The sequence below is a fragment of the Monomorium pharaonis genome, chromosome 7, assembly GCF_013373865.1.
Source record: "Monomorium pharaonis isolate MP-MQ-018 chromosome 7, ASM1337386v2, whole genome shotgun sequence".
Lineage (NCBI taxonomy): Eukaryota > Metazoa > Arthropoda > Insecta > Hymenoptera > Formicidae > Monomorium > Monomorium pharaonis.
This window is the reverse complement of record NC_050473.1, coordinates 17,693,503-17,710,820: the sequence shown is the minus strand read 5'-3', so window position 1 is coordinate 17,710,820 and position 17,318 is coordinate 17,693,503. Positions and strand designations below refer to the sequence as shown.

The 17,318-nt window shown below is 40.1% G+C and overlaps 1 protein-coding gene across 8 annotated transcripts in view; it reads left to right on the top strand.

The window, feature by feature from the left end:
- LOC105830666 (RNA binding protein fox-1 homolog 2) overlaps positions 1 to 17,318 on the top strand; it is a 284,616-nt gene that overhangs the window by 224,228 nt on the left and 43,070 nt on the right. For all 8 annotated transcript variants that reach the window (XM_036290412.1, XM_036290413.1, XM_012670151.3 and 5 more), the window contains one exon: positions 7,836 to 7,890. In XM_036290412.1, the coding sequence (XP_036146305.1) occupies positions 7,836 to 7,890 (55 nt within the window). The remainder of the gene's footprint in view (positions 1 to 7,835; positions 7,891 to 17,318) is intronic.

The window sequence follows — 17,318 nt, the reverse complement described above, 5'->3', positions numbered from 1 at the left end:
TCACAAATTAAGTCAAATTGATTATCAATTTGATACACTGAGAGAAAAATGTCAAAGTATTGAGAATCAAATATTTCTTATAATGTCTTCTTCGATATTTATTTGTTATAAAATAAATTATTTGTGAAAACGAAATATATATTTCTAGGAAATGCATCTCATTTTTCTAATTAATTTATTTCTTAGGAATAAAATTTTTGGAGTAAAATATACACTATTTCTTATTAAAAAATTTTAATTATTTTTCTCTAAATGGTTTATTTAAATAGGGCGAATGAAATGTTTTATTTCTAGTAAATAAATAATTTATGTTTACGCACACTGGATGTTATCTCTTTAAATAAGGTATAGTTTGCAGAAGTATATTTCACAGAATATTTCACGAAAATGTATATTTCGTTTTTACAAATAAATTTTTTTACAACAAATAAATACAAAAGAAAATGTCACAAGAAACATTTGGTTTTCAATACTTCTCAAGTGTAACGATATACTTCATGTACTTTAACGCCGTAAATAATTTACGGTGAAAAATATTATCTCAGCGATTCGAACTTTCAGCTCCCTCATTCCGCGATGTGAAAATGTATTCAAGAGATTTACATACAAAATAATATCAAGCGTCAAGATCCGCTCGACGGTAGTTCGCACTTCTTCACTTACTTGTGCAAATATGAAGTGTTTATTTTCTTACGTCGAGCACGTAGTAATCATTTATCTTCGATCTTTCACATTTACTGCACCGGCAGATAATGAGTTAAGATTACGATAACGATCCTTCTTCTGTCTCCGCGCTCCTGTCCGTTGAGATATCGTCCAAACATTTGTCTCTGATAAAAACTCTAGTAGATCCGTCGATAGGGCGCAAAAAGCGTCGCGTGTAGCGGAAAATCCACATAGAGGCGTTTTGAGCGGGTCGATCGAGCCGGGTGATAAGTGCTTATGGCAGTTCAGCTAAGGAACAGCCTCGAATGCATAATCCAGCGCGATTTATATTTGCGCGCGATGACAAATGACACTGAGGCTGCGGAAGCCTGAAATTACCTTCGCCGACCCGCCGGGGTGGACGAAGAATGCAGATTAACGAGCGGAACTGCTAAGAGTGAGAAAACGGCAAGAAGTATCGTCGAAAGAAAAGCTCTCCCCCGTTTTTAGCCCCGCACGAGGCTGGCTGAGGATTCCGAGTCGAAGTCGCGCGGGGGGGGATAATGACGATGCTAATGCCGTCGTAAGGCGATCTAAAATGGACAGGCGAGGTATAAAAAGTAAGGGGAACGAAGGACGAATAAGCAAACATGCCACGGGGAGGGGACTCGGTGACGTGTAAGCGCGCGGGGAATTTTAGCGCGTTTTCCGCGCGTATCCAAAGAAACGAAATAAATTTGAATACGTAAATAGCGAAATGGAGAGGAAATATTACTCTCCGACATAGTCGCCGAATATAATGGCCTCCGTCGTGCATCTTACGTGTATACGTTACAATTTACGTGGCCGGGGGAAAGTGGATTTGCATTCGTTCGCCTTTGCGCGGAGGATCGCGTTTACAGTTTTTATCTTTTGGAATTGTATTTCATTTCGTTCGCGCGTGTATGGCTCTTTTTTTGAGAGGAATATTTTACGTTTAGGAAGGAACTCGTGTACACATCGACAGGTCGAAAATTATAGTTGCCGCACGCGCGACATGAACGCGATTTAACGGGTCTGGCCTTGATGGAATAACGGTGGTCGGTTAGGGGGCGGAAAAAGCTCTTCCTGAAGATGCAAAGGAGTAGCCGACATTCTGGGTCAACGACGACGACGACGACGACGCCGGAGGGTACGATGCTTTTCGCGGTAACGTGCAAACATAACACTGGGGAAAAGGTAGAATCGACGAATCGGCGATTAAATCGCGCATGAAAAATTCATACAGGGTACCGTGAACAGAATTGGAAAGGAGCATTTCCGCGGCTCCGATTTTATAACGCATTGAAAATTCAACCGCGATGAAGATCTAAAGGTTACAGACTGAACAAACAGCGTAACGAATTTCTTGAAGTTATAATCGCGCCGCGTGTTTGTGTGCAAAAGCAGAAGCCATCTTTCCTCGTTACGTATTTACAGTTTGCAAGTTTTGCAACAATGTTCGTCGACCTAAAAATTATTTTATTCCTCGCGTCGCTGTTTTTCTTCATTACTGTAAAATCTATCTCGAAGATATTTTCAAACTCTTTTTAAAATTCTTTTTTAATGAAAAGAAATCCGTCCGTATTTTCGCAGAGTGATCTTACAAAGTGCGCCACGTGCCCAGTTAGAAAGCAAATGGCAGCACGAAAGAGTCGTGTTACGGACTGGAAGATTGCAAGCGGATTAAAAGAGAGACGTCGGGAGACGAGAAAATTTTCAACTAATAACGCGAATGACCAAACGCGGTGAAACTAGCGAAGTCCCTCCATTAAGGTCACGGGGGTAGCGCGGGTATCGGGTTAGTAAGCAAGCAAGATGACCAATAGAGGGGAAGGGAGGGACGAAAGGGGAGGGAAGTAGGACTTCGATTACCTCGTACATTTTCACCGCACGACCCGGCGGAAGTGACGTCGGGTGGTCATAGGTTACGTACATCGCTTCCGGTATTAACGACAGGCACCTTACTCCAGGCACGGCCACCCTCGAACGGCCAGCCCCGGCAGTCCGGCCGGTGGTCGAGTTTTCGACCTTAGCAAGTCAAATTTATGCAGATGTCCGCTCGTCGAAGGCGAGCAGGCGAGTCTGCTCGAAATTTCCAAAGTGCCATTTCGCTTATTCGACCGGCCACCGGTCGTTCTCGAAGGCAGCTCCTAAGTCCGAGAGTCGGGACCCTTCCCTCTCGAACCTCCCTCACAGGTACAAGATAAGTACTCGCGGGAAACGCAGATTCTACGGGTAGGAGTTGCCGCGTCGATTGTTAAATCCTTCGGATGCCGATCGTCCTTGTACCCGGGTCTTGATTAATGCCGCCATTTTGCCTTCATCTGTCCCCTGCCCGCAGCCAATTGCATTGTGCGACGGTGGTATTATGCAGTACAGAAGTAAATGGTATTTCATTAAGCTGGAAATTGACGCGGAAGGAATATGCCTCTTTTTAGAATCTCGTAAAGAAGTACCTTTCTCAAGAGTAAATCTTACCAAAATTATAATTAATATTATATATTGAGAGTGAGTAGTATTGCAGTATTGTCTCTACACATTTAATGTTAAATGTGTTTCCATAATTCCCGATCGTCTGCCATAAAAATCGTACGTAATGTGCGAGCGTAGCCAGCAGCACTCGAGATTAAATATATATGATAACATTGATCAGAGACCAGTTCAGGGGAAAAGTCTGTAATATTGATTCACGTGTAATTTTAGGCGGTACTCCACGCTATTATAGATAGTGGCATAACAAGGCCGTCGATGCATTTTTTCGTCACAGCACTCGTTAGCATATTATTCAGTGGCCTGCATCCATAATTTTTTTCCTTGCCGAATCAATAAAAGTCACGTAAGACCGTGACTGTCTCTTTAGAGCCCCTTCCCCCCCCCCCCCCCCACCGACGTACGCCGATGAGATCTATCAAGGGCGAAAATGTGATATACGGAGATATCGATCTCTATACTTTTATCTTGATCGTTGAATTTTATTCGACCTGCGCTTGTACGTACACATGTGCTCTTAAGCAAAGATCGAAGATACAAAAATTTTTATTCCCACGTGCACTTCCAACTTTAGCGATATGTGAGGAATAGGTATTATAAATTCACATTTTTATTATTTTCTCGTACTAATATCGGAAAAAATATTCACCATCGGTGTGTAACCCGAAATTTTCATTTATAAATTAGTACCTCGAATTTAGAGGTACTATACGCGATACATGATTAAGTGTAATATCATATATCGTACGTATATCTGTTACGCTCGATTTAGTCAAGCTTAATGTGCTAAAACTGCAGCGCGCGTTAAAATTAATAGTTCAATAGAAATATTGACCCATTTTACAATCATGAGATATTAATTCGGATTTCGCGATTTGTATCTGCGTTCTCGAGGAAATATTGGAAAAATAATTTGACCGCGATATTATTTTATTGTCCCGCGTTGTAATTCATAAAATTGGGAATTAACAATAACACGTACAGCGCTTTGCCGGAGCGGGCGTTCTAAAGGAATATACAAGCAATAACACGCAAAATTGAAATTACCTGTTGGTGTCAGTTTGGTATCATTAATATTGGCGGTTATAATTTGCAAAACAATCGTGGGACCCGGGCTGCACATCGTTCGCGGTGCTTTTCATCGACTGAATTCTGTCGAATGCGATACACTGATTCGCAGGTGGGAGAAAGGAGGGAGGGGGGGGGGAGAGGTAGCGACACGCGCAAACAAAAATTCGCGAGCGTGTGCCGCAATTGTTTGTCGGAACAAGGTGGCTCTCACGCGCGGACACGCTTGTTTATTATCGACACGGATCGATTCACCTGATTCGAACGTATCCGCTGGCTCGCGATTCGCTCGTTTGTTTATTCGTTAAAGTGCAGTCGCGCGCGATTTTTGCAACGTTATGTTCCGTTGCATTTCGTACAGTATATGGTACCTAGAGACGCGGACGAAAATCGAATTTAATAAAAAAAAAAAGAGCTCACATAGCAGGACGCACAGGATATGCGTTTTTTTTTTTCTGAACATTTTTAACGTCGAGCTTTTGACACGAATTATTTAAAATATTATTCGAAAACGGTCAGTAACATCTTTAAAAAAAGCTTATCCCGTGTTCCGACAATATAGCTTAAATAATTTACGATCTTTATCACATACCATCTTTGAAATTTTCTACTATAGGTGATTAATGAGAATGCCGTTCCGTAGCGCGAAAACTTTTGTACCTTCATCAGAAGACGACGACTACTACTACTACTGCTGCTGCTGCTACTACTACTACTACCGTCAGCCTGCATTTTCCAATAATGTTCGTTTAGCCATGTACTACCTATGACGCGAGATCTACGGCAGCCACCAAACCTTCGTTGCCGGAAACAAGATCGTAAAATGCAAATTGCTCGACGATGCGCCGCGCCAGGCCGGGCGTGATTGGCCTGAGTAAGCCTCGTAACTCACAATCCTCGTGAGAGTCGATACGATGAACGCTGCTCAAGATGCGTTTCAGCTGCCGCGAATTCGAGTGAACGCGAAGCGTAAATAATTTTTATTCGCCGCTGCTTCCCTCACTGCGGCAGGAAAATTGCATTTCGTCTTAAGATCTTTTAACATGCGAAGCCACGTCGGAGTCATTTTGAAGAAAATAAATTGACGCAGAAATAATTCGCGTGCGACATAAGCGCTTTAATTAACGCAATCCCGTGTGAATTGCATTCAAGTTTAAGCAAGTAACGATTATAACTTTTATTTTCACATTTCCCAAATTGCATTTCTCTCGAATACTCTGATTTATTTATTTTAATCTTCGAATGTTTGTCTGTTACGACATTAATTAAATCTGAATCACAAATTTGTTTTTTTCCCCCCCCCCAATGGAAAACTATCGGAGAATAAATAAAATATCTCGCCAAGAATTCAAAGGTCAATTTAGTGTCAATTGACGTGAGCTGTCGGGGAAACATTTTGTGCTGAATTGACGCGCGTTTTCGTTCCGCGCTTCGAAATATAGAAACTTCGCCAATGCCGTACGATACGATATCGCAGATACCCTTTGTGCCTCGATAGTATCCCCGCTGAAGTGGGCGCAAAGTGGGACAGGAAAACGAGAAGGCGGACGGCTGATGGTTGTTAGGTAGGTAGAGGACACGAAAAGCAAAGCAGAAGAACCCCATGGTAAGAGAAGACCCGTTCGATAACGAACGAAACAAGTCGCGATTCACCCGGAAACTCGTCCCTCTTTGCCAGACGCGAAGGTACTTGAGCGAAATTGAAATAATCGGAAATCGACGAAAGGCTTCTGCTATTGTTTTCTCGGTTATGCCGGGAAGCAGAGAGAGAGAGAGAGAGAGAGAGGAAGAGCAATCAATCTTCTTTTCCCCTTTTTTTTAATTTCATTAAACTGTCCCGCGAAACTGATATCTACAAGGTGTACAATAAAACGAATTAGTTGCGCTCTTCGACACATTTGACTTTTATTTAACCACGTTGTGCACCTGCACTCTATTCTCTCTCTCTTTCTCTCCCTCGACAATTGACGCGCATGTAAAAGCTCTCTTTGCGGGTCGACGAGATTAAACGCGAGAATTGTCCGCACGCTATTTAAGCGCGTGTTTCACGCGGCGTGCCGTATTAGTTACGGCACGCGGTACGCTAAAATCATGTTTTATTGTCGATATTTAGTTCACGGATCGATACGCCAGTCGTGCGCAACATTGTAACGGTTATTAGAAAGCGACAAATAAACGCAAGTTCGATAATACCGATCGCATTACCGGATAATAAGTCGGTCGTTTACTGGAGCGTTAAATTCGTCGACCGCGAAGAATGCGGTTTCTAACTTCTGAGATAGCGCTAACGTCAAATATAGTAGAATGACGTCGTTCTGGTCTGAAAATAAAATTGTGTCGGTTTTATAAAATATATGTGTGACGCGTAAAATATATCCGCCGTGTACATCTGCCGTTCGAATACGGTTTGTGTGGGGAAAAAAAAACTATTTCAAGTCCCGTTCAATTTGTCATACACCGTTCACACAATTTATCACACATTGAACCGCACTTTCTTCATCTCGGAAGTTAGAAACTGTAAAAGGGAAAAACCCCTTTGCTTTGTAGAAGGGTTTTTCACGTATTGTTACATGTTTGTTAACGTTAAGAGAATAGCATTCCTTGAATTCGGATGTATTTCAAAATACAGTTGATACGTGAATGAATACGTTGATAATTTGTTGAATGTGCGTTTTGTAAAAGTCACAGGATTACTTTCTAAATTGAGAAATTGATTTAATTGATACAATACATGTTTTATTCCAAATTTACGTATCAAAGGACAAAATTAATTCTCTGAATTCAAGAAACTTGTGGCGTTTGCACGTTTTAAGCACCTATCGTTGTATATATGTACAATATACGTGATTTATATAACCAGTGTACCGTGAAACAACAGTCCGCCAAACTTGAATATAATTGAAATACGGGTCGTATGAAAAAGAAAAAAAAACAACTGGGAGAAAATAACGTGCAATCGTCCGCATAATTTTCAATCGTCTATTAAATATTACTTGCAATTCGCTTGTTCGATGTAAGAAAACATACGATTATCGTATTTTGAATCGAAATCTCATAACGTTATGGTGAACAAAATTGCAGCTCTGTAAATCAGATTCTGCATCGAACAATGCATATTTGATTACAGGATTCGCGCGTGCGGCCCCATGAAATTGCCAGAATTTCTCACATTTTATTCGACTCGGACGCATTTTCTACTTAATTTAATATTAAATTCATTTTTACGTGACCACCGTTTTTTTTTTCATTAATATTAGTCGCAATACTTTCGGATAATTGTCACATAATTACAATACATTCGCAAATGTTTTAGTGGGAGTTCTTTTCACGTGGTTGTTTGTTGTTGAAAATTAACTTTAATCAAATTGCGAAATGTTTCTTTTTTTTTAACTCTTTGAATTGATTATAGATCGCGATTACAGCTTTCCAAATCTTTTCGTGTTTCGCGAATATCAACCTAATGGCTCCTCTTTGAAGGAATCTTTGAACATCTTACGCGCCATGTAAAATGGCCACGCGCGGATCCCGGAAGATGGGCGATGTTAGTTAGTGGAAGTCTCTTGTGATTCGGAAGGAAAGTTTCTAATGCCTGCTTCTTCTTAACTCGACAGGTGAACAACGCAACGGCGAGGGTACAGACGAAAAAACCGCCGACGGTGCCGAACGGTAAGTGTGGGTCAAAACTTTCTTATCACTTTTATCTCCCCCTCTAACTTTCGCCCCTCGGAGCTTTCTCCCCGTGCTACGCGCTTGATGCTTAAACACCCCCGAGCTACGACGGGGTTCCATTAGGGCGTGAACATCGTGCACGGGGTGTACAACCGTCGTATTAGCGAATCGTATTGTCGGAAATAAAAAATATTGCACGCAGGGGGAGGAGCTGTAAATCCGGAATAGGTATGATTTGATTCGAGCCTCGAAAACATTTCACCCATTGCTAAATTCTACATCTGGGACACTTGCATCACCGCGTCACACTCGAACAAAATGAAAGTTATCTTTCTTTTAACGTGAGATTGTATTCAGATTACATGATATTGATGTAGATTATGCCCGAGGGTATTTCATGCGTGAAATTGAAGTTTTACGGGACGCAGCAGAAACACACGATAGAAAAATACGATCGTGCTTTTGAAAGCGGTTCCGTGAAATGGCCGATCGCGCGCACTGCTGGTACAGGAGGAGGGGAGGGGGGGAGCGGCGGTCTATCGCATGAAATAATAAAAAAATACAGCTCGTATATCATTTCTATCACACACGATCTATGCTGTACAAACGTCGAGCGTATTTTCTCGTGGAATATCGCCCGGGAAATATACATTTTCCGCGCGTTCGCCGAACTCTATCGGCGTAAAGATGCAAAAGTCTACCCTTATTGCGGAATAAGACGCGGGAAAGCTTCGCGGAGTGCTTTAAATTCCGCGATTCTCTTTTGCGCTTCTTTTCTTTGCTGTTGCATCGCAACGGGAAATTTTGCTCGATGTACATAGACAAAAATGTTCTACATGCTTGCAACACGTACACACATTTACACACTTATGCCCTATGTATTTCATGTTTCAAGAATGTTTGGTTTATCTACGCGAATCTAAAATTCAAATTCAATATCGGAAAAATGTATGTACATATTTACATGGAAAATGTTGAGCGTAAAGAGAGTAAGTTATTCTCTACAGTTTTATACTGAATCCATAATTGAATTTAAGTAAAATTAGCTGCGCTTATAAAACAAAAAGTTACAAAATATCCGTCGAGGCCTTAATAGACGTGTCGTGCAAAATGCTTTTGTTTTGTTAAATCGGACAAATTATATACCGCGCTCACGTCCATTATGAGCGCGACACGTAATGCCAGGGAGTTTTAAACTAAATCTAACCTCGGTCCGGTACGCGTACGGCCCGATTTAAATTGCGGCTTAATCCGGATTATCTGACGGACCACCAGCTGCGAAGAGAACACGTTGCAAATATGTGGTATTACGTAACCGGCTACTGCTCAAATAGGCTCTTCGCTGATTACACTGTGAAGTCCTTCAGTCTGCTAGATATCTCTAGGTCACAGTTAATACCAGAAAGCTTTGCAAAATTCTCCAAAACGGGATGTTTGTAAAATTACACGAGTTTCACAAGCTGCTTGTATAACGATAATAATTATAATTATTCGTCAAGTACTAAATGTTCTAAGATATTATGAAATAGAGGTAAAATAAAATTCTATCGCGACACTCGTTTACGTGACTGGAGAAAAAGAGTTTCTATCTAACGCATTAATTAAAGAAAGAAACATTAAAGGAGATAAGACTAACAAATTAAAAGATATATATTGTAACACAACGGTAAAACATTAATAATGATGACATTAATAATGAATCTTTAAAGCTTTGTTAGTGTAAATGTACGACAGTTGTATACGTAAAACTCTTTTACGTATGGCGTATGAATCTTCTTTAAGAGGATTAACTGAGATTTACATTGACCTTCATATCGCGGGTTGCAGCGGCACGATTTCGATGTTATAAATAATTGACACTTCAAACAGTAATAACGATTGAACGCGCGTTGCCAAGTGTTTCCTAACGTGAATATAATTGTGGTCAGCAATTTCTCGAGCCCACAAAGGACGTCAAATGACGTTGGCGTTGCGATTAGCGCCTCTAATTACGGCACGTGTATTATCGAGAAAAACTGGGAAATTTGGATTTTTTTATCTTTGAAAATCATAGATTTTATTGAATTTCAGGGAAATTTGTTAATTTTTTTTGTTCACTTTTTATCTCCTATTTCTTAAATAGAATTATTTCGTTTAATTATATTTTCTAATTTTTGATGAAAATGTCAGCAATCGATTAGCAATAAATATAGCATACGCATTCATGTACATTCTCATATAACTCGCGAGTTTTTATTTAAAAAAAATCAGCGATAATAAAAAACTCAACGTTTTGAATTGGCGTTGTGTGTTTAATCACGTTTTGTATTCTGTACGTTTAGTGAGCCGTGTTGCAGACAAATCGTTATATGCTATTTAAATTATATTGTTTTTTTTTTTTTAGTATTTTCTGAAATTCAATATTTAATATTTAAAACTCAAATGTCTTTTTTGTACGATTAAGAAACATTAAATGATACAACAAAATAAATTTATTTCAAAGCTACATTAAATAAATACTTTAATTTTACATGTGATTTTTAATAATAAAATTTTTTTAAAAACCGGGAATTTCTCAAGAAATACTTTTGCATAATTTGAATACACATTCTAAATTATAACACCGCGTGTACAACGTAACTTTGATAAAACGGCAATCTAGTTACTTTGCAATTTAATTTTTTTTGCGCGTATACAAGTTGTGCACAATTTTAGCAGACATCTTATATTAAATTGTTCTTAGATTCTCGTTCAAACGTTCTGAAGACATTTCGGCATCGAAGCCGTTATTTCTCGTAATTACATTAATCTCTATAATAAATCCGATTAGAAATTCGTTTAAAATGATTGAAATATTTATGCCACGTTATCGATTTCGGTATAACTTCCGATGTAACGCTACACTTGAAGTTGCTCGTCTGTGTTTGGGCGTCGCAGTTTGCAATGCGTTCGCCGCGGTTTAATTGCGATCGAATCAACAGGACTTCGTGTCCAGCGGCTGAATTGATTCTCGCCCACGTCGGCAACGTGGCAACGTCCTATCGAGTGACGGCCTGTGTGCGCAGGGTTTAACCCTTTGCCCACACACGCAACGTACAATTATCGGAATGCTAAGGCTCGCGCCCCCGAGCCGCGCTTCAAGAGACGTTAAGATCAATTCGGGCCATTTGCCGCGTGCAGGTGCGCGCGTGGTCGCGACGCCTCTAATATCCGATTCGACAACTGTCGATTCTCCCGATGGAGTGGAATGGTCGAGACACCTCGCGCCTCGTGACACTCTCCTCGCGTTCGACAGTGTCGCGCAACAGCGGCCGGTGTACCGTAGCGATAACAAATGGTGCCTTAACACCTTGACGAATGTTCACGCCTGACATTTTGATCGGTAAAAATTCAACTGGGTAACTTGATTGAATTTCCTCAGCCACCACGAGGTGTCGTGATACAAATTCAAGAAGAATCGCGAGAAGTCACTAAACGTGATGGGAAATGCTAATCTGTGAAGCGCTCTGCACGAGAATATATATATATATATATATATATATATATATATATATATATATATCTTGCTCCTCGCGTCTAGAAAGTCTGAGACGTGAGATAAATGATAAACGCGACGTAGTTGCGTCCAGTTTAAGTTTTATCCCATAAACTTTGCGCGCTTTCAGATGTTTGATACAATGCGAGAAGAAATGATTCTTTCTTAAGGCCGATCCTAGGTGAATAACGGGTACGCCATAAGATTTTTTTATTATCCCATTTTTATTTCTATATAAAGGAAACAAGAAACTTTAACTCTTACAATTTAATGTAAAAAAACAACATTTTGTTCTTACAAACATTGTATCTCGATTTTTTATATGTTTAAAGTTATTTAAAAAATCTTTAAAAATTTAAATATATTTCCAAGTTTCTAGAGCAAATTGTTTGTGCTTTATCTTTAGAAAAAAAAATAAAATGTAGCAAAATATAGTTTAAAGTCCCGAGAAACTACCGTGGATAGAAATTAATCAGAATACTCAGAGTAAGGGTTAATGTAGCCCATATTCTAGCTCGTGTAATTCGATATAGATGCGGTTCACGGTATAATTTATGTAACATATCGTATTAATTTTCCACGTTTGTGGTAAGGATGTAAAAATAGCCGACATATTGCGATATATTATTACGGTCTACAATTACACAGTTGAAACACGTGTATCAGTCTCAAATCGACCCGAATTGTAAAAGTAGCGCACGTCTAATTATAGAGAAATATATTCGACAGCAAAAATAGCTGTCGTAATTCACCTCATTATAGAGTCGTCAATTTTCATCTCGATACCGTGTACCTTTAAAAACGCACTTTTGTCCCAATGACGTGGAAAGAAATTTGTGAATGGCCTTAGCGATCAATGGTTTTCAACAAAACCAAATTCATGCTTCTCAAACTTCAACGTGAATAATAATCTCACGATCGTTTTAAAAAATCAGCAATATTAGCGGTGGGTACCGAGGTGTGCCTGTGGCTGCATCTACTTGTTAAACCCGTACGAGCCTGCCCGAATTTTCGCAAGTGCGAAACCACAAATTTATTTCGTCGCCGGCGGCGGGCTGGGTGAGCTCTATTTCTTGTTCTCATACTTCACCGGCGTAATGCACCACATGTGTAAATAACGTTGAAAGGAGTCCGGGACCAAGTTAAGCCGCGCGACTCCGCCGCCGACCTGTTTTTCTACCGCTGGTATATGTTTTTCCAATCCTTATATATATATCTCGGGATTTACTGGAACCGAGTCATGAAAATTGCATACTTGCCCCCCATTCGTTCCACTTTCTCTTAAGCAACGATGCACAGGATGGTGTCTCGCGATCCTCTTAAATAACCGATACCAAATTTACACGTTCGACGATTTTAATGTTTGCCTGAAATAATTCCTCTCGCAACCCAGATTTAATGCCAACGAATTTTTAACGCCACGACCTCATAATTCTTAGCAAGAAACGTGCGCCTTGTTTAAAAATTAATTTTAATATGCAAAAATGCCTGTCTCCCCGATGGCGCGACGTTGTATTCGCGGTGCTTCGTATCTTCTCCTTCTCCCTCCTCCCTTGTCTCGTTTACGTCGAGCAGCGACTTAACATCTATGTTATTTGTGGCCTGTAATCCTAACGACAACGGACGAGAGAATCTTTTTAATGACGACCCGCGAGCATTTAAGGATTACGTTAGACACTTTAGTCCTTGCTGCCTTGTCTGCTCACCGCTACGATCCGACAGCTTTGACTCGCTTTGCACGACATCGTCGCGGCGTGTTTTCCGCTCACCGCTTCCACGAGAACACCCGGCGTACACCCGCGATACGTGATGCCCATAATTTACGCAAAGTCTCGCTGCGCTCATTAATTGTCGCGTAAATAACGCTCCGCCGCACGGCATGCATACATTTGCTCCTCGCGCTCGCGTGGCGCGCAACCCCTTTCGTTTTCTCTTTCGGCTCTCTCGCGAATACACGATCCCTCCCTCTTTTTCTTCTGCGCTGCCGTCGCCGTCCTTTGCGCTTGTTCCTTTCCACGGCGAAAAGGAAAAGCGCGCCACAACGAATGTGCAACGAGATATCGTACGTAATATCTCACTTCCGCGGGAAGAAACTTTACCTTCGGTTTAACTACACCTTAACTCTGCTTCGGGAACTTTTATTCCTCTTCCTCGAAATTGCGTGTCTCTCTTTTCTTCTCTCCTCTTGCGTTTTTATTTCCATTATTATCATCGATAGCTCGGCGTTCGATAAAGCTTTGTTGAGTAGTCGCATGTATTTTCTACATCGTCGAAAAAATAAAGCTCACATTGCAGCAAATTTTATTTATTTATTTTTTATTATATATATTTATATGAAAAATAAATCCTTTGTAATAATTCTGCAAAAGCAAATACAAAAATATGACAGCGACTCAAATTGCTGTAAAATCGATATTATATATTTTGTTTTTTTTTCTAGTTCTACTATTCTTTGTTTTTTTAAACATATAATAATTTTTAAAAATCTGCAATATAAAAGTATTAATTTTTTATTTTTTAATAATGTTATAATAAGTTGCTCACTGTGATTCTTGATTTCTTGGTTTCTACTCACCTTTTTCAGAAAATATTGATTAATTCTATATACAATGTTCTTAAATATTAATAAATTATAGAATTATTACAACTTGTAAATATGTAATATTATTTTTATTAAAAATCATCACAGATTACAGTTTATACAAAAGAATAGCGTGGCTATTCCCGGATTAATATTCCGGTCTCTTCCTCTTTATTATATTATTTTACTTTCTTTCAATAAGAAACAAAATATTTAGTACCGGAAAAAATTCTGCTAAGAGCTTGGAGATTCTCTGTCCCCTTTTCCTCGTTTAATAACAGGATTATTATTATCTGTCTAACGCACCGCATTTTTTTACAATCCGATTTATAGGTGTGACGGTACCTATAAAGCGAGGCAGTATAGTTGAAACAAAGAACATTTCCGTCGCAAAGAAAGAAAGAAAAAAAGAATCACTCTTGCATTTGTTTCGCGACTGGTTTTCTCACACTTTTTTTCCCCCGAAACTTTTCCTTCTCGTTTTCCCGGCGCTCCCGGTGCAGTTTGCCGATTCATCGGTAAGAAAGAATAAGCGCGAGAAGTGGAACGAAAAAAGTTCGACCGCGGGAAGCTTCATTTTATTATAAAAAAATTTTATTTTTATTCCCGTCGCGGAGCCCGGGCCCCGCCATCGCCGTACCGACGACGGTTAATACCGGTAGTGAGGTTTAATGGAATTACAACGTGTTTTATATGCGCGCCAGCATTTTCGCACGAGAAATTCGCGGAACGGACGAAAAGCGGACAAAAAGAGGGGGTGTCGGGCGGCCGGGGAAGGGTATGGGCGAAATTTCACGCGCCACCGCGTAACGTGTTTGCGTAATATTTGCATGATATATTTTCGATACGCCGCGCCCGGCCTCGTCGCGAAGGGGGGATTCTATAAGTTTTATGCAAAGCGGGCACCATTGTCCGCCGCGGCCCCCGCGCTCGATATATATATTATAAACCGGCGGGCGGCGAAGAAATCGGAGCCTTGTAGAGATATTACGGAAGAGCCGGTGATAGAGGCGTCTATTTTCACGAGTCTCGCGTCATGCCTAAAGATGCGCTGACCCGATATACCGAAATATCAAGGGAAATATCGCATTATACGCGCGCGCGCGCGAGTGTCACCGAAAACCGGAGCGGAGTTCGGGCGAAATTGTGAGATTTCTTCGTCGCGACTGTGTGCAGCCATTCCGCGAAACGCAATTACATCTTTGGCCCCAAGTAGCTGCGTATACATACGCAAATGAGCAGACACCCGACAGTGCGGTAAGCATACGAGCGCGAGTAAACAGACGTGCTTGTTGCGAGGCGAAATACCTGCCTATTTTCTACATTGTTGAATTCCATGCGTGTAAACATCGCCTAAATATATGCGCACCGAGTAATTTCTATAATTAATATCGCGGAGAGAGGAAGCGTCTTTTTTCGGTATTTTTCTTTCGTCATTTTATAATTCATATTATTCTATTATTTGCTGCAATTAAATTGCATTTATGTGAAACTCTGATAAAGCTATTTTGCGAATATTGAAATTATTATGCAAGAGGTATGTGTCTATCTCTATTTTTAGCTTTTACCTCCTGTGCTACATTTTCGTTTTTATTAAACTTACCTTCTCTTTGTTTTCGGGGTATAATGATGAACTCTGCCGCGCTCGTACATTCATGAAAAGAAGAAACAAGTCTGACGGCGAAATAACGTGTGATAAGAACGGTTTTCAAAATTGTAAAAATAATGTAGTTGTTTGATCTGGATGATTGGAATATATTAATATATGTCACTTGGCCATTAATATATATATTTTTTTTTAACTGTGCGCATGAATTTCAATTAATTTCTCGCGGGTTATATAAATCTGTTCTCGCAATTTCGAAAATAGAGAAATCATTTTATAATATCCTTTAAATCTTAATGTATACTGGCGCGATTAGGATCTTTTAAAGAACAGAAAAGTTCACTCGGATATTAAAATCTTTTATCACGATTGAGCGGACTTTTATTTCAAAGGGCGCCGTACAATATACAAGCTGAATTTAATATCAAATATTTTGCAGAGTTTTAATCAAGAATAGCACGTTTTTAATTTTTCAATAAAAGTGCGGGCTTTGCGTTCACGCTTACGTTATTATAACGTCCACGTGAAATATATTATTCGATATGAGATTTTTGCCATTTCGCAAATAAGCCTCTATTCCGCGAAAGTAAAATTCAGTCGTGGAAATTTAACGCGAATTGGAATTCCACGATTTTAGGCGATCGAGCGTTTTACGTATCCCCGCGTTATCAGAGCTTCTTCATCCGATTGTTCGTTTCCGCCTTTATCGCGTTACATCGCCAAAGCTGACAGAAAATCGGGGTTAAATCCGGCGCGGAACAACCGAGTGACCCGGGTCCGGCATCCCCAGCTTACGGGTCATCCCCGACGCGATACCCGGGCCGATCGAGCCGCCGCGCTCTGTTTGCGAGCGGGAGAGGGCGAGGGCAAGGGCAAAGGGCGAGTAATTCGCCACCTTCCGTTTCGTTACTACTTCGTGAGAGATACAGCCGCGTGGCATGCAATCGCGCGATCAATCCCGGCCGCGTTGTACTCGCGTCCGTCAGACAGCGTCTACTTCATGGCTAAGCTGTACGCGAAATCGCATCCCATTACGTGTAGGTCACGAGACATTACCGCGATCGTTGCTGGACCGATCGCGAGATGCGTCCTGAGGACTCGTACGTAAAAATTAGAGAGGTGGAAAATACATTATTACGTATGTCCAAGTACTTTTGACACTCGCAAGCGAATTGTTGTTACAGACAGAAATAAGAGACTTTGTAAGTGCGTCAAAGGTAACTTTCCTTGGAAAGAAATCAGTCTTCCTTTAAAGTGCGAATATCTAAATAAAACATAGATTTTTCACTTAAAAAGTTATTTTTGTCATATATTCTTGAAATTATTCAATTTTTATTTTAAAAAACGTTTTCATCTTCTATAGTTTAAATGATATAGTTTAAACGAAAGAAAACAATTAGATTTTTCAAATAGAAGGTATTTTACCTTCTTGATATATGGTTATAAAAAATACATATCTCTTATTTTTGTCTAGATTTTAACATTTAAAACCTATTAAAGTGGAAAGGGATATTTAGTTCCCTTGTTAGCAAGCTCTCCATATTGAAGACCGAAAACACACTATTTTATCTGTTTGTTCATATAATAATGAATAATAATCATCGATTCCTCTGATACACCGCGTACTGAGATGGAATACCGATAGAACCGAGAGCGGCTTCGCAATTAATTGTACGAAAGCATTAAGTTACCAATTAATTGCAAATGGATTTCAATCGAAGTGC